At 48.5% G+C, this 26,457-nt stretch overlaps 1 protein-coding gene across 1 annotated transcript in view; it reads left to right on the forward strand.

The window, feature by feature from the left end:
* The first annotated feature begins 7,623 nt into the window (after positions 1 to 7,623).
* LOC119105419 (otoferlin) overlaps positions 7,624 to 26,457 on the forward strand; it is a 283,009-nt gene continuing 264,175 nt past the window's right edge. Inside the window, exons 1-2 of the mRNA XM_037228883.1 lie at positions 7,624 to 7,702; positions 12,988 to 13,037. Of these exons, the coding sequence (XP_037084778.1) occupies positions 7,624 to 7,702; positions 12,988 to 13,037 (129 nt within the window). The remainder of the gene's footprint in view (positions 7,703 to 12,987; positions 13,038 to 26,457) is intronic.

The following is a 26,457-nucleotide window of genomic DNA, read 5'->3' on the forward strand; positions in this document are numbered from 1 at the left end:
GGGACTGCGATCCCGCTGATGACTTTCAGCTGCCCGATGCCCAAGTCGCTGCAGCTGCAACAACGCATTCGGCTCTGGTCTCGTGACGGCGGGGTGCCCGACGCCGTGTTCGGGCGCCTCTCCCGCCCAGCCTCCGAGGACGGCTCGGCGCTCCGTGATGACGACTGTGATGCTACGACAGGTCATGAACGGTAAGATACTGGTCCGGTGGTTTGACCACTTGACCAAGGTGAATACAAAGGTCCTTGGGGGCACTGCTCAAACATTGATCCTTTACCGTGAGGTTCCGTACCCCGTCAAAATTGTTTGGTGTGTCAGACATATCAAAACATTTTATGAAATACCCCATCAACGTTGACGAATACTGCTTGGGACATTCGCCCAGCTCCGACTTAGGTTTGCAGAACTTGGCACGGGGCCCAATTTCAGTCATGTCATACCTCATCAGGAGCGTCTGCTTAAGACAGGTATAATCGGCAGCATCTTCGTCGGAAATTCTAGAGTACACTTCTAGAACTTTTCCCGATAGGAGGGCGTTTTATCGTGATGCTTAGCTTTCCCCAGGCTGTTGCCGAGACCTCGCGAGGCACTCAAGTCGCTGAAGGTAGCGGTCGACGTCGTCCTCTCTGTTCACAAATGGTGGCAGTCTCGTGGTTGAACCGGCATCACACGGACGATACTGCCTGTCCTGACATCTGTCGTCTGTATCACCTGTAGGTCAAGGTTTTTCGTTTCAAGCCCGCGGTTTCCTATACGTTCCCGTTTCTCCCGTTTTTCACGCTCTATCCGTCTTCTTTCTTCTCTCTTCAGTTCTTCTTTCTCCAGTTCTTCTCTCTCAAGTTCTACTCTCACCAGTTCTTCTCTCCGCCTTTCTATCTTCTTTCCAGTTCTTCTCTCTGTGTTCTGTCTTCTCTCTCTAGCTCTTCTTTCCGTCTTTCTATTCTCTTTCCAGTCCTTCTCTCTGCTTTCTGTCTCCTCTCTCCGGTTTTTCTCTCCACAGTTCATCTCTCCGTCTTCTTTCTGCTCTATCCAGTTCTCCTCTTCCGTCTTGTTTCTTCTCCCTCCAGTTTTCTTCGCTTTGCTTCTTCTCAATTTTCTGTCTTTCGTCCCTTTCCAGGACTTGCTACACATATTGATGTAGCTTCTCATCTTCATGTTGAAGCCTTTGTTCCGCCTCCAACTGCCGTTCGATATTAGAAACGTTCATCAGAACGTGCGTTTAAAAGTACTTCCTTCGGCGATGGACTGCCGCTCAGAGTTTGCTGGAGACCTTGGAGAGACCGCTTGCTTATCCCGAGTGAGCCTCCAGATGTCATGGGTATTTCCAGAGGTCTTGAATTTCGGCAGCCGCTTTATTGCACTATGCACCACAACACCATATTTTCACAACACTTCCCCCTTTCACCTACTTCCATTTTCCCCCTATCGGTAGTCCCCAGTCGTCGTCTCCAAAAGAGCGCACACCGAAGTCCGGTCAACTGCACCTAAATCACGTACTTAATATTAACGTGGATTTCCCATGCTATGGTGCATATTATTTTTCACTCATCAAAGGAAATATCCAGACTTTAAGACACAAGCGAACGACATAAAATCGCGCAAAAATACGCGAGAGCAAAACAAGGAAGGGCTGGAATGCGAGCGCAGAACGGTAGTTAACTTCAGCAAACACTGCCACCTGTCGGCAAGTTGAAATACTACATGTGGGTCAGCCCGCCCGCCATATTGGCAATTCTGACACGCCCAGTCCGGCAGCGACTGTGATGCCATCAAGACATGCAATGACGTAATGAAACAATGCCATATTAAGCAACATGTGCACTTAATAAAATTGTGTCGTCTTGAGCAGTCTTATACACTTAAGCAAACCAAAAGTCGCAAGTGAGCTCATTTCATCCTGTCTGATATTTGCCTCATTGTCTTCAAATGCGAAGCGGTAATGGAATGCAGTTGAACGTGAGGTATTCGACGCATTATTCCAGTCAACAGTACTTTTTTGATATGTGAGATATGACAGAGCAGGGTTGATTAAGGTGTTTGAGATGATTCTAGTTCGACTACGTGAGTACTTTAAAGCCGAACCCAGAGTACATCACGCATCTGTAAAAATCTTTGGAATATCTGTTTTTGTTTCCGGAATTAATGAATCGCAGAAAATACCCTTGTCGTGCCCCCGTCAAGTTTTCCAGACGCTGTCGACACACGCACAAAAACAAACGAAACGATATGGCGCCATCCGGCTAGATTTGCTCGTGATGGGCTGATCGGTGACGGCCGCCGACACCCATCGCCGCGTCGACAAAATTAAACAGTTGTTAGGGGCACCATGGGGACCTGACGTCAACCTCTCCGCATTCTGACCTCTCGACCACCACGCAATTGTCACAGGCCATGTTTCAAAGCGGGCATCTTTGTGGTAATAACCTGCACCGCAGCGGTAGCCAATAACCACAACACTTACACGGTACAGGCCCGACCTGCTCCCTGTCAATATCATGTCGTGGTTGCAAGCGGCAGTGGGCACGATTAAGTGGGATTTTTACGAAGATTGGTCTCAACAGACACAGGCAGTCAGGTTGAAACCTTTTTGCATTTACAGAATGTAGAAGGTTGTTGCTATGGGACACGCAGTATCATAAATCAAGAGTTTCATCAGAGCCCTGAAAGCACTGGCTTACATCAACCACCACATCAAATCCTTTCATGTTTCAAATGGCGCTTTGATTAACTTAACTTTGACACTTCACGGCTTTCGTTTAGCCGACTTCTGAACGGAAGTTGACAAATTAGTCAAGTTGCCAAAATGTTGATCCTGCAATATCAACTGCTGCTCAGTTTTTTGAAGCGCATATGTTCTAAAGAACAAGGAAAGCCAAATTAGCTTGGGTGCTAGTTGTTAAACCTTGAGCGTTTCTCAGAATTCAAGATGGCTGCCGTTGCTGTCTTGAATGCTACCAAATTTTCTTGTTTTGATCTGGATGACATGGATGGGTGTTCAATATCTCTTTATGGGGGCTATCATGGGTAATGAATTCATTTCTGGACTTATCTTCGGGCTACGAGGTCAATGGTGCAGCTACAGGCCACTCATATAGAACGTTTCGGCAGTAACTGCTGCTGAGACGACCGATATGATGATGGAGACTTTGACGCTCCAATCAAAAGTTGGCAACGCCTCTAACTTCTCTTTTTCGAGTTGGGGGTGGGGGTTACGGGGACGCTCCTTCGGGGGGGGGGGGGCTAGGACTGAAGTGGGCCAGACGAGTCTCCAAACGTTCAATCAGGCCTTCTGCGGTCCTAGGAACTGACCAGATGACGCGGTACAGCAGTTGCCCGAAGTCAACCAACATTTGATCTGCTGGAACTGCGGTCTCGCTGTCCGAGTGCCAGTAAGCGTGCGCGCTTGCCAGAACCTTTTCCCTGGTGTGCTGGGGAACGTGCTTCATCTGTCCCATATGTCAGCTCAGTTAGTGAGCATGATCGTGATGACCTGCCACAAAGAAATACGCCAGCATTTCCTTCAGACAGTGCTCCTGAAGGAGTCGTTGTTCCACCCTCCGCGCAGAAACATGCGTCAGCAGTGTAGCCTTGAAGCCGGACTCTGCCCTAAAGGCAAAGTTGGTGGAATTCGGGTCGATGGTCAGTCAGCTGTCGAACAGACACCCTCTTGTCTGTGCGTATGTATGTCTCGTGTGTATGTCTCGAAAGGACTCTCAATGCTCTCGGGATGCAGCACATCCATGTCAAAGCCGACCTCCACTTGCATTAGACCGCATACCTAGTCTAATACAACGACCCTCAGCGCCGTACCAATCTCATATTCACTCGGGCATGATGCACACACCCATGAGTGTTTTGGACTGTGAAGGAACACTGATGGGGGGGGGGGGGGATCTGTCGTGAGCGTAACTATGCACGCAGCGTTTGGTGGCGGCTTCGCCAACAGCACAAGGGCGAAGGCGTGGAACAACGCCCTAAGGGTATACCACCTCATTATCGCCGTGCTACTGCATGTCTTCTACTAAATGGAAACAAGAGATACTGGGAGCGAGTGACTACCTAAAGTCAGCTCGAGATCATTCGACCAAGAGGATGTGGGTAGACTGCTTGGTGGACGGTGCACGAGAACAGCACAGAGACGATTAGAACAAGGGGCATAGGACTGAGGGCCATCAGCATACAGATCAATCACCCCACTGAGTATAAGTGCTATCACTTCAGTCCCAAAGGTTCTACAACGGTTCTTACTGTGTTTGATTGAACGCCTTTATTTGTTTGCGGTTTTACACGGTTTGACCTGTACCCAGCTGCACTGGCCTAGCTGTCTCCAGCCCTTCACTATTCTCTAGACAGCAGACACCCTCGCTTCAAATCAAAGTCAGTATAATGGGACAAAAGCAACTTTTGAGGAATCACGATATGAGCCCGCGGAGACTTTATTGTTTCATTGCTTTTCTCCTCGATGGACGGGGTACAGCAACGTAATTTGTGAGCTTAAGTGTCACATCCTGGCAGAGTTGTGTGCTGCTTGTGTCGTATCGCTTTGCAGCGACGACTCTCTGAACGGACACTATAGCACATCCGATAGGTCATGTCCATGTACGTGTTAAAGTCTCCTATAAACATGCATCGTGTATAAAACCCTTTTTTAGATAGTACAGTGCTCGCGGGATGTAAGGGGTGACGAGTATTTAGCGAGAATTGAGATGGTCTCCTGACAATAATCATATATGTGATGTTCGTCAAGCAAGTTGTGATTTTGAGGAATTTTAAGTCACAGATCCTGCTCACAGAGCCACAAATAAAATACCTATTATTATCATGTGAGGAATGTATAAAAATGTATATATATATATATATATATATATATATTCATTTTTGACTCTGTGAGCAAGGTCCATGCCCGAAGATTAATAAAAAATACAGCTTACTTGACGAACATTACCAATCTAATTATTGTGAGGAGATCATCTTCGTTCCCTTTTAAAACACATACCATATTATTTGATTTACAGCACGCGCAGTTACTGCTAGTTGCACCCTTACAATGAGCAAGCAAACAAGGAAGTACGGAAGATGTTCTAGCATTTAACACATACAGCTTCTGCGAGTGGTACCCTTATAATGATCCCGAGAAGACAGCAAACGACAGTTATCGATAAATAGAGGGAATTATGGTGAGTTATAATCAAGTCGTTGGACTTCTGAATCACGATTTGACATTGACTTTGACTCTTTACATTACAAATTACGGCAGAAATAGACTTCGCGTTATAGAAAAACACACTAAACCGGTGGCACACGACCATTCAACCCATCGAAAAAAAACTTTGAAACTGCGTCACCTTCAAGATGGCGGCCACCATCTTCAGTTCTGAGAAATGCTCAAAGTTGCACAGGTAGCAACCAAGCTAAGTTGGATCTCCTGGCTACAAGTGACATATTTCCGTGAAAAAATCAAGGTGGCCAGCATTGCAGGGCCATGTAGGATGTATAAGGATGGCATCTCGATTAATTACCGAAAATCAGCCGATTTTTTACGATTCGCAACTGTACGTCTAAAACAATGCAGCGTGCCGCAAAATGGAAAGAGGATCATTTGCACCGTGAATTTTTTTGCACTGTTTTTCCAAGCAGGCAAGCACGGTTCAGGAACTATCTGATGCTGTTAAAATAATTGTCATACCAATTGCACAGGTTTGGCATACGTGATACCAGCATCATACCTGGATATTTTGTTCCGATGTACTTTACAGACATTGCTCATTAATTACTTTTCATTCTCAGGATGCACGATCCTTCTCCGATGTTCTTCACTGCTTACTCCCTCTGCTAATCTCATCTGTTTGCTGCATCATGTCCCAGCACTTCCGAAGCCTTGTGTTTCCCCATGTGAATGAGTATGCAATTCCTGTTAGCGGTTGTGAAACTCTTCCCTTAAAAAGCTCTTGGCCCGGAGAGTTGGACAATCAGTGATGCCCCCATCGTGGTTCTAGAACCATTAGTGTGAGCGGAAACACACCCAATCTAGGGATAATTTTTAGGTAAGAAAACTCACCTGCTTTCATTTACCCCGCTAAAATGTTGTGGTGAGACAGGGCTGGAGCACCTTAGAACCGTGGGATGGACCACACTCTGGAATCTCCCCCGTGTCCCCCAAAACAAGGAATAGTAACAATGACGGTAGTCTATTTCCTGATGCCATCTGTTGTGTTTTGGTTTTTGTGACCAGTCACCGGTGCTTGTATCAACAAACTACGACCTGAATCTGCCCCAAGTCAGCGCCGATGCTAGGAACGTCGTGGAAATTGTCACGTTTCCTGCGCTTGGGTAATAAGCGTCTACATATACTTCAGCCCTTTCCACGTTAGCTTTATTAGACTGGCACATACCTAATTCTTAAATGCACGGAAAACAGAAGGAACCGGAGACGAAGCTCATCGTTTTTCCGTGCATTTCAGAACTGGAAGCCTGTGGAATACTGCGAGATCTTATGGGATTGCGGATTTGAATGACTGTATACTCTGTTTTGCGGCAAAACAATGGCAAGCTCACGGCAGTCTTCCCCTGTGGCGGTCTTCTTGACCTTGCCTGACCCTTAGGCGTAGGAACTTCATCGAAAGCGGGCGTGGGGGAGGAGGGAGGCATGAGGGGCAATGCCAATTTTGAAATTGGTTCTTTCAATACACTGCCAAAGGTATGATAGGACTAGGGTTAGGACTAGTGCTAAGCTCGCATAGGGTTAACGCTAAATGTTCTCAAAACGTGGGGCCCGTAGTCCTGTTCCTGCGCCCCATACCTGACACCGGCGGCCGCGTGCACGGCCTCGGACAGGCGGCCGAGCGCGCACCTGGCCGCGGCACCAACCACGCCTCTGTCTCTCACGCAACCGTCGGCAGCCACGGCACGGCGGGCGCATGCCTGGCGCGGACGGTGGAAGGCGTCAGTACCGGCTCGGTGCCGGGCAGTGTCGGTCGGTCGCTAGCAAGCCGCGGTCGAGCGCCGCTCCGTTGGCGCCTCGGGAGGCCACCCGCGGCCGGGGGCCGTCCGACAGTAGGGTCAGCTCACGCGGGGAAGAGGTGTGTGAAGAGAGCCGGCGCACGTGGGCTGTGAGGCGCTGCCGTCGCCGAGGGAGCGGACGACGTCGCTGAGGCGGACACGGAAGTGAGGCACGCCCGGACGTCAGCCGAGCCGACTGTCTCCGGCTACTCTGGACTACGCCAGGCGCCAGGCAGCGGCCGCAGCAGCAAGCCGACTGTCCCCGGCTACCCGGGGCTACACCAGACAGTGGCCGCAGCAGCAGGCCGAGTGTCTCCGATTACCCAGGACTAAACCAGGCAGTGGCTGCAGAAATAGGCCGGATGTTAATTGTGATGTGAGCGACCCCGTGTCCAGAAACGATGCCAGTCGCTCAGTCGGGGTGTCGCACGGCTGCAGAGCTGTCCGTAGATCTGGAGAGCTGATCGGAGGACACCACGGCTTGGGTCGGGTGCGACCGACAGCGACCGCTGACGTGCGGTGTAGCCAGGCGCCAGCCGGCAGGTGGGCGCTGACTAGGTGCGCGTGCTTAAGGCGTGGCTCCGGCGTGAGTTGGCCACAGGCAGACATCGCGGAGGCTGAACCATGTCAATTAAGGTGGTGTTTCATTCGCTGGAGGGCGTCACTGCAAAAGGGGAGAAAGCCATCGTGGTCAACTTCCGAGGTGAGAGACAGTGGCTGAAGGCCGTCGGTCGCCGCGCCGTCGCCCTCCCCAGCCGACCAAGTCGCCTGCCCCCATCCCACTCCTCTCTTAGTTTATATCGACGTCAATGCTCTCCTCATGAAAGCTCGCTGCTTTCAAGAGGTACAATGCTGTTGACATAGGCTATTAGAGATCGGAGTTCTCAAAGAAATATGATCTCTCAAACAAAGTTCTCAAACAAACAACAAACAAGTGAGTTCTCACACAGGCAACTTCATATTAGAGATCGGAGTTCTCAAACAAACGTGATACCGCTGCGTTAATAACGAGTTTTGTCTGAGGACGGTTTGTGATAGGCTGCTCTGTCGACGTGCTCCAACGGCGAGTGTTATAAAAGCGCGATCAAACCTACCGACGTAAAGCAATGCAGTGTTTTGCCCGAAAATGTAATCAACTATATGAACGCAGTACTCATCAATTAATGCGTTCGTGGGCAGCATCACGCGTCAGCGGTGCGCACGGGAAAAAGAACGGAGAATCGTTGACTTCCTCTTTTTCTAGAATATATTTGGGAATTCTCAAAGCAGGCCAGGACACTGCGCACAATAAACAGGGCGAGCCATACGATAACTCGCGATTTTATGACTGAGCACTCCGGTTTCCTTGAGCTAAACAGCTCAACGCTGGGGAAGCTTTCAGTAAGGCTTATGGCCAGAAACGGTACTAACTGATCCAGTCATGTCAGGAAGACATCTCTTAGCTAATTACATTAGGCTACCCTGGCTCATGTATTGGGTGCATATCAAAACAGAACATCGTATTTCATTAAGCTGCCTGGCAAAATCGACGAGAGGGATACGGCTGGCCGAGTGGGTCTTGCTTGACCTATGATAAAGTTTTCTACTTGGGCCACTTGCAAAGACTAGTTTGGTTCTGTCCATCCCCAAGAGGCGGAAAGACCACCAAAGTCCACCTGCTTGTTCTGATAGGACCTTCGCGCTTTCTAAAAGCTAAGAACTGTGCAGCGGCTTTTCTTAAGCCGATGCAGTTCTCAGTGACAAGAAATATGGCCTAATGGCTTAAACGTTGTGTCATATCATTTGTTAGGCACTTACATATGTACGTTTGATCGGATGTAACTCTCCTGCGGCATTGCAGTGTTACCATGAGCTGGCATTTAAACTCGATTAACATCGAAAGCGTAACATTATCTGATTGCAAAAGAGGTGAAGAAAGCAGGCCGAAAACGGGCCCAAATGTCAGCCACCCAGTGTAGCAGGGACGATGTTCTAAAATATTGTGACAGGGAAACACGGGCAGTGGACGAGAGTGTTGCTCAATGCGTACAGTTCACGTGCTCGTACGCCTAACGATGGATCCGCTCGTGTTGGGCCTTTTCAATATGATCGAGGTCAAATTGCAACAACCCGAGCAGATCAAGACTTGAAGTCCACTGCGCGGAGGAGACAAATGTACCTGCTATACCTTGATAAAATGTTTCAAAGCCTCCAGACCAACCGACCACTATGCAAACCGGCACTCGACTGGAAAGTGGTCAGTCATCTAGTCCAAAACCGGTCCAGATTCCTGACGCCGCCCCCCATACTGAGAAATTTCGCCGTGAGAACTGCACGGCGTTTAGTACTGCGTATGGTTAGCTGCATAGATCCGAAATATTTACGCTTTTGCAGTTTTTTGTCACCAGCGCCATGACATTGGTCACAAATGTCACAGGTTGCATCACAAAATTACTACCTCAACCGTAAATAATTGCAAATCCACCGCCAGCCAGACCCACAACCAGCCACGTTTTAGTTATGGTGTTTGTAAAGCCGGAGTCAATAAGCTGCCGCCTTTAATCTATCTTTAAAGGCAAACTTCCAACGGGCTAATCAAGCACATTGGTATCGGCTGCCAAAGGTGTGTGGTTCCATTAGCTTGGTTCTGGCGCCATTTGCTGCGGTGAGAAATGGCTGTGGCACACGCCATCGCCTCCCTCGTCACGCGCTGCATTCTGGCGGAACTAAATCGCTGCTTATAGATATGTTTCCTTTTAATCGTTTGGCTTTAGATATGTTCTCTTTCGACAACTATCGTGATTAAGCAACTCTGGAATGGTGTTTTTAATGGTGCGCCAAAGCAGCTGACATCTTTGCCTGTTGATAATGTCACCAGTTGCACCCATGAGCGCTCTTCTATTTCAACCATTCCCTTGGAATTAATTTCACACCAATAATTGATGCGGTTTTGAACAACTACGTGCTAAAGCGTCAGCAACGTTGCATATTTGCATGGTATGACAGCAAATAAACAACTTGCACCATTCCAACGCCGATCACAAAAAACAAACGCACCAACCAGTGCATACTGTGACACGCAGGTCTTACAGCACAGCTTGTAACAAAATGACACGAGTGCTTATGTGGGATGTTGCGCCACTGATGTCTGAGCATCCACGAGTGTTGGCTCTTTGGTATTGAATTACATGCTGGTGATAATTTGTTAGTCAGTCCATCTCATCTGGGTGTGACTTCGCACTTACTGCACCGTGCATAAGTGAAACACGTTAGTGTTACAGCTCCTTTTGTCGCTGCGTTACACCAGTGGGTTGCGTTATGTTTTTGCCGGCGAAATCGAGCGGTGTTCAAGAGCCCAGCTCTCATGAGTTGTTGGTGGGATGTAAGGACTGCCCAATATACACGAAATGGGCGAAAATGTGCATCTTAAAAATAGGGTAGAAGATGTAGTACGTAGAGCTCTCACCTTCGTGAAGCAAACCGAACCCAGCAGCTGTTAGCGAAGCTGTACTATCTGTAACGGCGCATTGTAGCCGTACAACCACGTGAGGAGAGCTCGGTGACTACCATCGGCTACTTTCTGAGCGGTCTTATTGCCTTCCGCCAGCCATTGCCAATTTAAGGTGGGATGAAAAACCGTTTTCGATCGGATAATTTCCGAAGCCAGCTCAAAACACGCGTCAAGGCCTTAGGTTATCACATGTAAGACACGAGTTTCCTGCGATAACCGCTGTAAGGATAGCGCATTACAGTAAGAATGACCTCTGCTGAAAAGTTTCGTGCGTTACAGTCTCGTATGCTCAAGTGGGTGAAATAATCTCTTCCAGCGGCAAATTGATCGCATTGTTCACGCAGATCCTGGGTTCGTACTATTGAGGTTGGGTAAGTCACATTAGAGCTGCAAGTCATTGGTAAACACCACGCGACCTTCGACGTCCCGTCGGATTGCTATGTCTGCATGTCTGTGTGATTCTGAGGCCAATTATTTCAGTGAATTTTATCATCCAACGTTAAACTGAGTCCTTAGGAGAAGTAAAACTAGGTGTAGAAATGTCTCGCTGAGTGACATTGACGCATTCTCCCGCTCTTTCGGTACGTCACTATCATGAAACATATTCATCCACTGTGCTGTCATTGCCAGAGCACGTCTGCCGCGGTGCCCATACGATAAGACAGCAAGCTCTGTTTGAACTCGGACATTTTCCGCGATTTCGAGCTGATGTTCGCGCGTAGGACACCAGAATGCTTATGGAACACCGAATCCCGCCACGGCAACTTGCAGTGATTACCTTACTCTGGCATGCTCTGTTTCATTTGGGCTTGTAAAGCACACTTCTTCCATCAATGGAAGAAATTTTCCCCCAAATCACCGGGCTGTAGCGAAACGGAACTCGCCGTCTTCTGCTGCACGCCATGTTGTTTGCTGCGTATTCACGTTTCCCTCCAAAGCGAACGCAACTCAAACAAACATGGCGTAAGTTGGTAATGAGTCTTGAAATTGAACATTTAGAAATGACCAGACGACTGTGAATTCCAGCTGTCTTGTTTCCTTATTCGAAGGTTGCAATTTATATTAAGACGTTATAGGCGCTTTATGTTTGTACGCATCATTTTTAGGTTATGTGGTGGCAGCATTCGCCGTGTGTTTATAGCGGTAGTGAGGCAGAAAATGATCTTGAACATGGCCATCACCGGTGCAAATTTTTCTGCTGCGGCCTTAATCATGTTTGCTGCAAGTTACAACTTGCCACCTAGTGAGATATCTAACATCCCTCAGGCGTTTGCCAGCGATTTCCTCACGCCACAAGATAACACTACCATTCCGTTGAAGAGGAGATGCTGTCGTGATGCTGTGATGGGTATATAATTATGCATGTGCTTATTTTATGCTATATAAACTATTACACGCATCGATAGGCTGTAACCCGTTAAGCGATCATTTCAGAGTTTAATGATTCAAGTTAAGCAAACTGAATGACTCACATAGAACAGAATAAAGTGGCACCACGCCAGTGATATTTTAAACCTGATGCTCGCCAATGACTCGCATCTCTGTTATGACCTACCAGGGTCCATCAGCACAACCCAAAGGTTTGCATGAACAAGTTGTCCAATTTGCACATGGAACGAACCTGTCTAAAGTTATCTTTTCAACCAGCATCAAAGGAAATAGTTAGCTGGCGTCACAATTATATTTCTTACCATGTTATGCACGTGTGCCATAAACGCCAGAAACTCTCTTGTAGAGACATTTTAAATGGAAAGCGCTACCTCTAGCGGCTATCTTAAGAAAGCGCTACCCCTGGCGGCTATCTCAAGAAAGCGCTACCCCTGGCAGCTATCTCAAGAAAGCAATACTCCTGGCGGCTATCTCAAGAAAGCGGTACTCCTGGCGGCTATCTCAGTTTCTCGTATGCGAGTGCCTACAAGATTGACACGCACTTGGAGCTAGTTACTGGAACTTCCCGAAAGAAAAGCTTTTTGAATCTGGTCCACTTTACCTGGCATATCCCTGCCAGGATGCCTCGAGATTCCGGCAACACGCGCCAGGCAAAACTATCTTTGTAACAAATAGCTACCTTCACGATCTAAGCACATGAACTTTTCACGTTCAAAACAGTGAGGCTTCTAACTCTCTGTAGCATCCATACGATTACACAACTAGCATGAACATCTTAGCTCTAAAAACAATCAGAGGCTTATTGATGGCTGTTCATAATGGTGTCAAATAATGGTGGTGACAATGATGGTGTGAATGATGTTCAATATCACGCTCAACCCTTGCCAATCTCTGAATCAGAGCTCAGAGCAGCAAGCACCGAGCCGAGTGCAGTGAAATCAACATCCGTGGGGGTCCCCGAAAACCAATGCTGAAAATGTCCCCTCTCCTTCATCTGCCGAGATGGGATAACACGCCCTCTGATTTCGATATATGCTCGTTTCAGCATTTCATGCATCATTTTTTTCTCGTGTCGGCGTGACCTGACCCCAGGTCGGCGCTGCCCGCAGGTCAGAGTCGGACTACAGCCCCCCTGGGAGATCACGCCATCATCGAGCAGGTGAGAGAGTGAGAGAGTGAGAGAGAGAGAGAGAGAGAGAGAGAGAGAGAGAGAGAGAGAGAGAGAGAGAGAGAGAGAGAGAGAGAGAGAGAGAGAGCGAGTGCGAGTGCGAGTGCGAGTGCGAGTGGCGAGTGCGAGTGCGAGTGCGAGTGCGAGTGCGAGTGCGAGTGCGGGGTGCGGGTGCGGGTGCGGGTGCGGGTGCGGGTGCGGGTGCGGGGGGTGCGGTGAGGGTGCGGGTGCGGGTGCGGGTGCGGGTGCGGGTGCGGGTGCGGGGTGCGGGTGCGGGTGCGGGTGCGGGTGCGGGTGCGGGTGCGGGTGCGGGTGCGGGTGCGGGTGCGGGTGCGGGTGCGGGTTGCGGGTGCGGGTGCGGGTGCGGGTGGCGGGTGCGGGTGCGGGTGCGGGTGCGGGTGCGAGTGCGAGCGCGAGCGCGAGCGCGAGCGCGAGCGCGAGCGCGAGCGCGAGCGAGAGCGAGAGCGAGAGCGAGAGCGAGAGCGAGAGCGAGAGCGAGAGCGAGAGCGAGAGCGAGAGCGAGAGCGAGAGCGAGAGCGAGAGAGAGAGAGAGAGAGAGAGAGAGAGAGAGAGAGAGAGAGAGAGAGAGAGAGAGAGAGAGAGAGAGAGAGAGAGAGAGAGAGAGAGAGAGAGAGAGTCGAAGCTTGGAAGATTTGCTCCACCATTTCCAAAGTTGATTTTTTCGGAGAAGGGTTCTCTCGACACGGTTCGGGAAGTGAAGAGATGTTAGATGCTTCCTTGACCATAAGTACACCCGCGTCCTGATCTCTCGAGCACGTACCAGGATCTGAAGCTGCTCCGCACATTTCTGTCTTGTAACCTCCGTCCCAATTAATCTCAAGCTGCTATCCCTACGGCACTTTTTCCAAACTTCCGTCGGCCATGTTACGGCAACCTATTGCATCGTAAACTTGCGCAGTACTATGGAAGCCCCAGACCTCTGAAAGCGTCTGTCTCCACCTATTTAAGCCTGAAACAATGAGCGCTGACGCCGGAGTCCTTTTATTTTTAGGAAGATGGTTTTTGTTTCTCAGAGTCGTTACTCAATTTGTCTGGTGACAGCCAAATGGACCAGACCTGTTTGCTCGGCACGGTCATATTTTATTTGGCCATTTTTGTTGTCGCCGGGGACAAGGACATGACAGACGAAGCACCAAGGAGGGAATGGTTACAACTATCCTCACTTTACGTGGTCTATGCGATACTTTGCCACCCTATGGTGCACAGTGGCTAGGCTGCTGATTTTACACCAACGGCGATTGATGTACCGTGGGTTTAAGAGTCACTACAGGTGTCCTTCTAAGCCAGTGCTGAGAACATTAACGTACACATGGACGACCGCTTAAAACTTCTGGCTAAAGGTCTCGAGATCACTTGCAAGATATCGGGAATAGGACATCAAGCGATAAGACACAGTACCATTAGTGAGCGCACGTCGCGTGAAGCTCAGGTCACATGCGTCCTCATCACGTCCTCATCAGCATTTACGTCGTTGCAAACTTGAATTTTGGCAACACGTTTTAGTGGCATTTTGATAGATATTGATATTGATAATGTTATTATGTTGTCCAGCTCAAAACGACACTAAATGGATGCCAAGCATAGTTTTACACTAAACAAAACGTAAAGCTAGTTTCAAGTCTTCCGTTGGTGTAAATTCGGTTGGTCAGCTTTCATTTAGTCTTCTACGACAGTTTCGGTTCATTGTCTCATAGCTGAATCAGTCAGCCATGGATTGAGCTGTAGCCCATCTTAGGCCAACCATGAATTGCACGTGGGCCCATCTCTGGTCAACTATGAATTGAGCTCGGGCCCTTCTCAGGCCAAGCATGGTTTGAGCCAGGGCCCATCTCTGGTCAGCCATGGATTGAGCTAGGTCCGTCAAATCGTGCAGAGCGTTAGCTTGCAGCCTTAAGAAGCCATCAAGGATTCGCAAGCCAAATCAGTTGGTCATTTGGCTCAGGGCGCGACGACGGTAATGACATTTTGTGCTTGCAAGCCAAAATATGGTAGATAGTTTATTAGATCACACCAGGTGAAGTTGGAAAAACGCTAGCTGTATCGCGTCTTGACTCGGGGAAAGTGGCTGTAAAGTCACGCCAAACCGACGAACGGAAAGGATTTTTCTTAGAACGGACCAATTAACTTTCTGTGGTTTAACCTCAGGTCATCCTGGGCCAGTATATCATTTGCATCAAAACATCCATATGTCTTACACGCCCAAGAAACAAACACTTTTCTTTAATGTCAGGTCATGGCACGAGCCGCGCAGTCGAGGCAGATCAACACATCACCTCAGGTCAAAAAAGGTCAAGTCAAATCGAAATATGTTATTGGCATACAAATACCACATGAACCCAATCGCGGCCGGATGCAACATGACCTGAGGTCATTGATTTTGGGTCGGCTTTGCTTAAACCTAGCAAAGACGGCTTTGCTTTGGCTTAGGGTGTCACGAGTAATGTATCAAAAACTCTAGGCGATCGCTAGGTGATCTGATAGACCATGGGTTGTGATATAATGCATCATGGTTCATGACAATAAGTAAGTTTTAAACCTTGGTGCATGACGGATAGCTTATGGCGCACTCGGGCTTATGATGCCCTTGAGGTTACTTGAGGTTACACAGGGTTACGACGCAAACCCCGATTCGGCTGCTTTACAGAAGGCTCACTATAAAAGGCTGCGTGCGGGATGCGCCAACAACTTTTCGGTGGGGTGTGACATGCTTTCATGGGGCCTCCGCCGGATCAGAATCCTTCCATTTTTGGGAATCTTTCGAGGCAGATCAGGACGTTTATCACGCTTGGAGCGAGGTGGCATCTGCGGGGGATGTAGTTCTGTAGCACATATCGCCGAGAACTTACGGACTGCCAGTGCTATGATGGTCGCAGATGGCCACACGTCATACTGCCAGTGCTATGATGGTCGCAGATGGCCACACGTCACACTGCCAGTGCTATGATGGTCGCAGATGGCCACACGTCACACTGCCAGTGCTATGATGGTCGCAGATGGCCACACGTCACACTGCCAGTGCTATGATGGTCGCAGATGGCCACACGTCACACTGCCAGTGCTATGATGGTCGCAGATGGCCACACGTCACACTGCCAGTGCTATGATGGTCGCAGATGGCCACACGTCACACTACCAGTGCTATGATGGTCGCAGATGGCCACACGTCACACTGCCAGTGCTATGATGGTCGCAGATGGCCACACGTCATACTGCCAGTGCTATGATGGTCGCAGATGGCCACACGTCACACTGCCAGTGCTATGATGGTCGCAGATGGCCACACGTCACACTGCCAGTGCTATGATGGTCGCAGATGGCCACACGTCATACTGCCAGTGCTATGATGGTCGCAGATGGCCACACGTCACACTGCCAGTGCTATGATGGTCGCAGATGGCCACACGTCACACTGCCAGTGCTATGATGGTCGCAGATGGCCACACGTCATACTGCCAGTGCTATGATGGTCGCAGATGGCCACACGTCACACTGCCAGCGGGCGACTGTGAGCCATGACTCGCCGTTATGGATGTAAGTGCCCTAACGAATGGAGTCATGCCTTGTTAAAAGCAACGTGACCTAGGCAATAACCGAAGACTACGTTAACGTACCGCAATTTTTAAGTCTTAGGAATCACGGGAGAGTGGTTTTGTGGTTAAAACAAATAAACAGGTGCGTTCTGAATAAAGAGCCACCAAGAAATGGAGGAATCGGCTGATTCATCCTGACTTCAAAATCTTACAACTTGACCAGCGATATCTTGACCAGAGAATGTACTGCAATGCTTGCTTTCTGAGTGCTTGCATAGTTGACGGGTTACTGCTACACGCACATCCTCGTAACACTGACGTGAAACACGGCAACAACACTCTGAAAAGATAAACTCTCCTGCCGTTTGGCAAAACCGCGCTGTGTACTCAGCTCCGGCAACGGCCGAATTTAAACGGTGAACTTCAGAGGTGGCTAAGTTAGCCACGTGAGCGGCTTGGCGCTGCACTCCCGGGATCCGGCTTGGTGACATTTCTGACAATGGTATTCTGAGCATTCAGTGAAACGCGTTCTCAGGTGAAGAACTTGGCCCGTGTCCGCCATTAGCCAACGATCAAATACGTGCCGACTTTGCGGGTTTTGACGGGTTTAAACGCGCCGTTTCCTCGTGATTCAGTGCCCACGTGCTGCAGCATAATAAAGCGCTTGCACGCCGTTGCAGGCCGGTATTGCGCGGTCGATTTCCAGCAGTTGCGTCGGTAGCTCAGAACGGACGTCGTCAAACGCGACAACGCTTGCGAACTGACTCGGCATAGGACGAACGCTGGGCTTGCGAAATGAGCGCAAATGAAACGCGGTCTCCGCTGGCCACTGTGCTGGTTCGACGCCTAGACCTGCTCGCAATTCAGCCGCGCGTGGCGACGCGAAAGGTCAGAGGTCACCTACCGGCCAGGTAACCGTCATTAAATATTCAGGCGGGGTGGCAGGCGCAACGACGCCCGCAGGGCGAACCGTCACAGGAGACCAGCGGCGGCTCCCCCTCCCACCCCCCCTCCCGCACCAAGCGCCCCGGGTGCATCATTTGATGTGCGTCGCGTCGCAGCCGTGAGAGGGTAGCGGACCCGGATGATCGGATTGGTGCGCTTGTGACGAGCGGCTGCTAGATGCGTGGTGGATATACGACGACTGGAAGTGGGGGAGATCCACCGCTGATGGAAGCTTGCGCGAGAGTGGCATCGATATTTTAAAACGTTTTCACGGAGGAAGAAAAAAGCTGCGCTCTAAGTCTGTTAATACATCTTTGAACTTCCTTACAATTACGGAATCTTGAGAAAAATCAGTATCCTCTTTTTCAGAATCATTAGCTTGTACCTGTTCAAAGTTCTTGCATGAAAGACGAACAACACAGACGCAGGAATGCAAGCTTTGTCCCAGTCGGAACGCTCGTAGCATGTATTGCTACAATGTGGTCCGGTCGGACCATTCTGGCGAGGGCTTAGTTGTTTGTTTTTTGTGCCAATTGGGCTTGATTCGATTGGGGTCTTGTAGTGACCGTGCTCTCTCTGGACGTATTGGGCTTCTATTGTCACGGACTACGTTATGTTGCTTAGACATCTGTTAAACACTAACTAGTCGCGAGATTAAAGGCCATTCCCGATAATATTTTCTGTACCCAATCCACCCATTACCCAAGGGATTGCGCCCACATCCGCCCGCCACCCTGTACCTAATCAGCTGTACTCACCCGTCAACCGTCCTTTTGAATTTTCCCGCGCTGCAGTTATAAATTTTGGAAAACATTTCGGGAATATTTATACCCAAACTTACTCTTTTGCCTTGATAATTGCAAAAGTAGTGTCAAAGGAGCTAATTATAACCACATATGGCGCAAGTATTAGCATTGTGTGATATTTCTTGACTTACCTATTTTTATTTTTATTCCGTCAGAATTTCACTTCTGACGTAGTCAAGCGACTGCCTGCAGAATGATAGCTGGACACATCTTGACTTGATATCAACATAACGAAAACCATTTAATAGGAACTTGTAGGTTTCACAATCGAGGAGGACATAGACACAACATACACCACAGGACTATTCACTTTTCGTTGACATCAGATGGCAGGGGTAATGGAAGTTCTCCTAGTTTGGAAGGTCAGAATCCATTTCTGGTTTTGTCCTTCATGTCAACACCTATATCTTGGTAGGACCAATATTAACTTCGTAAAAAGTTAGGAAATCGGCCCAAAAAGAAGGAAACATTCCCATGTTTCTGCAGTATATGAAAACCAATATAGATCCTGTGCCTCTTTGACCTCAGCAATTGCTTCAATGCAATAGATCACTTTTAACTCCTGACCAAATTTGCACTCAGGGAACTAACTCTTGGCTTTCAGCCGCCCTTCAAAACCATACCCGGAGAGTTCATATTTCTGACAAATGCGCCTCACAAAATCTCGGCGAAGTTTCTCAACAACATCGGCATGTTCCAAGGTTCCACTCCGGACAACCTGCCCTTCCGCATCTTTGCCAACAAACTTGACTTGTTCGCATGAGACACAGTGTTGGTCCAGTACGCGGATGACGCACAAAGTTTGGTCAGAGGTTGTAATTCCCTTGAGTATCACCATCACACGGATGCATGCAGTCTGGCCTCCTTTGACAAATGCTTGATATTTAATGGTCTCAATCAGCACAGACAAGACTCGGCTCCCGTTGTTGGGGAGTCAACAATCCGTGCGTAGCACTCCCAATTTCTCCGTCAACTTCACAATCCCCATTTCGTTCCCTGCGTGGAAGTAAGACAACATTGGCTCGGTCTTCGCGCGCATCGCTGAGTTATAACATTCACGTCTTTCTCATCACTGCTGTCTCGGCATTTTGGCTGCCTGTCACATCTGAAACGCTGTCTGCCTCCCTCCCCCCAACCGAAGCTACTACTTCTCTGGTTAGCGCCTTGATCCGGTCACAAGTCCTTTACTGTAGCACTGTATACAACCGTGCATACAATCAGATGCCCAGAATACAACAAGTTTAAACCACGCAACTAAAACTATTTTCGGGCGCAAATAACTGGCCTCGCATCGGACCCGCTTCAAAAGTTGGGATGGCTGTCCACTGAGCCTTTAGTGAGGTGCCACACTCTCCCACTGCTACAGAAGGTGCGTCGCGCAGAGAAACCAAAGAACCTCGTCAGCGAGTTCCGCACTGTAGCGGGGACTCAAAAGAGAAGTACCAGGCAGGATCGTGACATTTATGTTCCCTGGTTCGGAACTGAGATCGGAAGGCGCCGTGTTTTGCTCACGGGCTGCGCGGTACAACGAGCTGCCGCCGGCCTACTGCGACTTCTTATACCGTCTCTTAAGCGAACATTGACATGTCACGTTCCGAATAAGTCCTGAGGCAACTGACTGCTATCTTTTGTCACTGCGCATACTCCAGCAGGGTATTGATCCGGTGCGGGCGTGCGTGCGCGTGTGCGTGCATGCGTGCTTGTGTGTGTGAGTGCGCGTGTACCTCTGACACGCTGTGATATCTCGTTTTTATTTCTTAAAGGGAGTGCCCCGCACTTGTATGGGATTTCAAACTAAAATATCTTAAAGATCATTCGGCGCAGTTCATTCATTCTCTCTCTCCACGTCATTCACTCGGTTCAGTTTCTTAGCTACACGTCCGCGAAGATGTGTATACCATTTCGGAAGGCTATTTCAAAGTCACCCAGACATTCATAGGGCTTCAATAGCGTCATTTAAATTCCGTCATTCTATTAGCCATGCGGCGATCAAGGCCAGGAAAGATATTGTTGTCAAGTCGCTCATATCCGGCGTTCGTGAGCACGATTTCCAAATAAAATGGCCGTCAATGGACTGTCAATCAATGTTGCACCGTGTACGATGACGTAGTGAAACAATAACGCATTAAACAGCATATTTACTTAACAGAGAAACTGCGTTCTCTAGGACAGTCTTTTTCACTTGCAACATACTAAAAGCTATGAGTGAGCCTCTTCCATCATGTCTAATGCTTGCTCCAACATCTTCAAGTGTGGGACATTTCCTTTAATGATGTATTCTACTAGCCACAAGCTCACAAAGGGTGGCCCAAATACGTGCCCATCCTATGTCTATGTCTATGTCCGTGTAAACATGCCGTAGAAGTGCAGCGTTCTCGCAAGCTTTAAGCGTGGCTAATGTTTTTTGGGAGCCGCGCCAGGAGCAGTGCAGCGGTTTTTTCGCGAGGCGTGCCAGGTATAGTGCAGCCGTGTTTTCGGTAGCCGTGCCAGGTGCAGTACAGCCGTGTTTTCGGGAGCCGTGTCAGGTGCATTGCAGCCATACTCTCGGCCGCCGTGTCAGGTACAGTGCAGCCATGAAGCTTATACCGTGGCAGCAGAGATGTATGCGTTCTGTACAGCCATACTCTCGGCCGCCGTGCCAGATACAGTGCAGCCATGAAGCTTATACCGTGGCAGCAGATATGTATGCCTTCTGTGCAGCCATACTCTCGGCCGCCGTGCCAGGTACAGTGCAGCCATGAAGCTTATACCGTGACAGCAGAGATAATGCAGCCATGAAGCTTATACCGTGGCAGCAGAGATGCATGTCTTCTGTGCAGCCATACCCTCGGCCGCCGTGCCAGGTACAGTGCAGCCATGAAGCTTATGCCGTGGCAGCAGAGATAGGGCAGCCATGAAGCTTATACCGTGGCAGCAGAGATGTACGTCTTCTGTGCAGCCATACTCTCGGCCGCCGTGCCAGGTACAGTGCGGCCATGAAGCTTATACCGTGGCAGCAGAGATGTATGTCTTCTGTGCAGCCATGAAGCTTATACCGTGGCAGCAGAGATGTTTGTCTTCTGTGCAGCCAGAAAGACATTTTGATTGCGTCCCATGCAAAGCAGCGAATGTAATGAACAGGAATGCTGGCAATGCCATCATTTTCAAATAAGTTGCCACAAACCATGTCCGGTTGACGGAAACGATGGTGCATTTTGCTGTGTAAATAGCACCAACGTCTCGTCTGTTCTAATGGGAACATTATGGACACATTTGTTGATTGCTTCCGCCATGTTTCGCTTGTAACTCGGTTTCGGAGAAATGCTTGCAGTTTGGTTGCTGTTGGCTCAAAGCCTTGCTCATCGCTTTTGCTACGTTCAGGCCTGTTATTCGACTGAGAACACAAACGAATATTCTGTGCAGTTGCAAGAGACACCGTTCCAAAGCCTCCTTGACCTTACCTTGACCTAATTAGAACTGAAGCACCACGATTGCGCCGTGTAGTCTAAATAAGGGACCATTGTGCGTCGACCAATGGGTTTGTTTTTTTCGCAATTAAAGACTGAAACATTGTGAAAACTACCAAAAGGGGGTGATTGGAGGTGGGCGCCAGAGGTGGAGCAAACTTTATTTGCGAAAGACGCACATTACACATGGATGACATCCACAACACACAGACATATGTATCAATCTGTATCTGTATTGTTACACACACACACACCAAACACCACACACACACCACACACACACATATATATATATATATATATAGTTATATATATATATATATAACTATATTATATCTATTTATGTATATATATATATGTTAGTATATAAACAATACATTTTTAAATTCTCATATTCCTTTATTGTATTATTTATAACATATTTTGGGAGCATTCTGGTAAATTCAGTCGTGTGTTATGCGTGCTAACGCTGGTTGGATCTGTTATATTTTTTTCTTTTAAGGCCCGTAATGTTCATCTATTTTGAACAGCGTTCTGAATGACCAAGAGGATTCTGTGCTGAACAAAAATTTATGTCTGGGATAAAGTCTGAACCAACAGAATTGTATACCTTTGCCATTCAGTAGTGTTTTCACAACGTGCCAATGTGTTAGGTGTTCTAATACATAACACATGACAGCTTCAGTAGCTAAAAACACAACTGAAGGAATCAGTGTAGATTAACAGCTCCTGGCTGCGGTCTAAGTATTCGAACAAAGTGAAGTATGTGTAACTGGAATGCAAAATAGAAATTTCCAGTCTAAACCATGCAAAAATAGGATACATAACGAATAATGAAACAATGCATGTGTTTGAGGACCTCACGCAGATGATGGTTTCAGCACTAACATTATTTTGGAGTATGTGTGCTGGAAATGAATGTAAAGGTTTGCGGGCCCTGCCGTGTTTTTGGAGGGAAACTTCCCTTGCGGGCCGGCCAAGGTTTCAACATTGGGATCCGGAGCGAGCCCGGGTTTTCCAAATATCTAAAAGTGGCAGCTTTAGCGGAAACAAATGCAGCCATCAAAACACCAAGAAGGTCGCCGCTTCTGACAGGAACCTTGGCAGTGGGGACGCTTGGAAGAAGATTCCAGGGCACACTTCAGCGGTCCATTCACACTGGACTGACGCACGGGTAAGGAAGGGGGAGGATTGAGCGGAAGGGGAGGGGCCATGAGTCCGCCGCGCCGGAGCTCTGGCGTCCTCCACCTTGCCCTGTCCATCACCGAAAACCCTCTTCAGATGGCCGGCCATCACCGGACGCCACGATCTGCAGATGCTCGGTGGTCGCTCAGCACTGCTTGCCCCGTGGCCACTTTTCACGCGGGCCGCCGTCAGTGCGGCGACCATATGGCCGGCGCCGATGGCCGCGCCCCGACGACGAGTGCAATTATTCCACGCTGGCCACTTTGCTATTGATTCGGGCGCTCGGTACCGACACATGCGACCGGGCCGGCGGTGGCAGGACCCAGCGACGGTGGTGTTCCGCTGGCGGGTCCGCCATGAGGCCAAAGCACGCTGTCTCGTGTCCTCGGGCGTCGCCGTGCGGGCGTGGGAATCCAGCCGGCCAGACACGCCGCCGTGGCCGGGACACGATCATGTGCCCGGCGGCGTGGAGCAGGCTGGCAAGTGAGCCAATCATGCTGTTTGTCATGCCATGGAGCGGTTGGGTCCGATCGTGATTGGCCGAAATTGGCGCGGAAGTCGCAACAAGAGCCTTTCAACCAAATGCTATTTTGGTTGAAAGCTGGCAATCAGGCCTGGCTCGCGATATCACTATCACCAATCACATTGCTAGATATGTTCAAGGGCCTTTTTGGCGTATGATGGAATTGGTTTGATTGGAAGGCTTTTGACAGCTTCGTTTATATAAGTATTTGGACATAATTTACGTACTGTTCGATGCCTGCGCCTGCGTATATGATAGGTGAAAGGGAACTTTGAGAAATTCAAACAGGCAGGTATAGCAGATGTTCGCTTCCGGTCAAATATTTACTTTTTGGATGGACACTCCTGACATCACCATCGATCACAGACGTAGAGCAAGGGTCCGGAGTCGGCTCCTGTTCTCTCTCAATAGTCCTTAGCGACCCAATGTGAAGCATAACTTGTCCTTGGTTCGCAAAGCAGACCCTCCCGGCGGCTCATGTCTAGTTAGGACAAAGTGTGTTATCTTTTCTAGGGATATTCCTGAGACATGTTTCTCCCACGTTGTAGACGACTCAAGGAAAACACAGACGGAACACAGCCTATAATTATCATGCTGGCATTGAAATGTTGCAATGCGTTTTTCTGCACCGAATAAACGCATGTGAGTGCAAGCATTCCATCGTACTGACCAGGAAGATAGATCTAATCTTGCGATGTTTAGCCCGAGTTTGCCTGTGTGCTCAACTGAATAACCCTGCTTAAACCAAGCTGAGAAGTGAACCGGGGAAATATAAACCATTCCTTTTATATATTCCGGGAAAAGATGGAGAGATTGTTTTGTAGCTCCTTGTCGTCAGGACATGGACATGTGTGTGAATATTTTTGTTCATGTTTACGAATATTTTTGTATTTTCAATAGTTGCAGAATCAGGAATAGTTGCATCTCTTGTTCCCACTGAAATAACGATTATGTAAGCAACCACCAGAATGCCCGGACACTGTGTTGTACTTTATGCCGAGGCGAGGTGTCTTACGCGTAGCATTTTGATTTATTACTGATGACTCATCTGTGTTAGGCCTACAAGTGCCTAACTTTTGACGAACAAACAAAAATGCACGCAGCGGAGTTGTTCCAATGTTTTTAAGCTTTCCTTATGCCGCCACCAGAAACTGCGTGCACAGCCATTTATACTCGCTATCTGACTGCAGCACCAATAAAGATGATGGCAAAATGGCAAAGGCAAACAGGCGGCCTACTCATGTGTTCAGAAAGTCAGTATCAACTCTGTGACGTTGCATAACATAAAAAAACAGCTAGTGATATTGTGCTACCACATCGCCAGAGGAAATCCGTAGATACTGTTCTAGATGCGCTTCAGTCGCCCCGTGTCTGCAATACTTTAACATTTATCATTAAGTGCATTGTTCGCAATGTGTTTGATGCTATCACGAAAGGAAGCAAACGCTGACAAACAGCACAATGAACGCCATTCTGACAGGATATTATCCTGATTGCACATCACTTCTACCCGTCGATGGCGATCCCTCCTCATTATTGGACATGGTAGATGCTCATGTGTGATGCATCCTGATGATATGACCATCCATTCCGGTCAGACATCCACTTTCAGCAGAGCGGAGTGAGCTACGACAGCATGACTCTGAAAACACTGCCGTTTTTATGCTTCCCCGCACACACTCTAAACAAATTCCGCCTGGAGCCACTCCTGCAACATTTAAGGGACCAACGTGTCGGCAATGTGTCAACTTGACGATCAGGAAAAACGTCTACTTTTAACACTTTTGCTCAAACAGAATGGTAACACAGAAGAACTGGGGGTAAATGACCAGGGTAACTGACGCGCCCTTAACCGAAAACCATACGTAATAAAGCCTAGAAACCACAGAACCAATGGCCTCGCCCGCACAAAAAGGTTAGAGGCCTGTGGAAGCCATAACACTGATCTGGGTGGGTTGTTACAAATAGAAAGGAGAGCGTTCTCGGCTTTCAGACACATCAGTTACAAAATAGCATCTTAGTGGGCTGGAGTGCTCTCAAGACACGCCTAATCTAAGGTAGGAGCCGTTCTGGGCATTTTGAGATAAGAAACCAGCCCTAGGGTTTTTTTATCCGCATCAGCAGGCCAAGAATTGCTTATGTAAGCGTAATCGTTCCTGAGACTCCGGCACGTACCAAAACAGTAATTGCTGTACGATAGACAACAAAAATGTACACGATCCTGAGTGTCCCAAAGCCAAGCGCCTATATACGACAGAGTATATCCTTCGTAAAACATCAGTAATTTTGCCTTGCGTAAGCAACTTGAACATTTTGCCGTAGATTATGATACTGACCTCAGGATTTTTAATTATTGAAGGGAAAACTGCTAAAGGGGCAAGTACAACCAGCACGCAGCAGGTGCAGAAGACACAACTGAACTTTGTCCTTGGAACTTCGTACGATAACGGGGGTCACCAAGATTGATGTCCTGGAGACCTCGATACTAACGGTCAGCATCACGTAAAAGCTACACAAAATGCATGTTTAAAACATATTCACGTATTAGGACATTTCCGGAGGAGTGAGCTGCTGGTTCCCCCCCGCCCCACACGGAACGGCCTTACAATGAACATGTATTTAACCACGCAGTGTTTCATGCTGCTGTCTTAGGGTGAGTGCTTCACCTTTTTTGTACTTTTCACTCAATGTTACATCATACGCGTACAATTCGGTCAATAATACCAGTTTTCTCGAAATCATCCTGAATGACTCAGAATTTTGATTTGAAATAGCAGATCCTGCGGGAGAAATCGTATGTGGCTCCCTACTCATCGCTTTAAAAGTAATACGTTTATTTACCCTTCCAACGTGCGTGTTCTCTAATATTTGCAACACACTAATGTGTCGAAATATTTGTGTAATAAATGTGAGAAAAGACTTGAAACACTCCAGGCAACAATATACGTGAGCATA

Source organism: Pollicipes pollicipes, unplaced genomic scaffold, assembly GCF_011947565.3.
Source record: "Pollicipes pollicipes isolate AB1234 unplaced genomic scaffold, Ppol_2.1 Scaffold_6138;HRSCAF=7277_pilon_pilon_pilon, whole genome shotgun sequence".
Classification (NCBI taxonomy): Eukaryota; Metazoa; Arthropoda; class Thecostraca; order Pollicipedomorpha; family Pollicipedidae; genus Pollicipes; species Pollicipes pollicipes.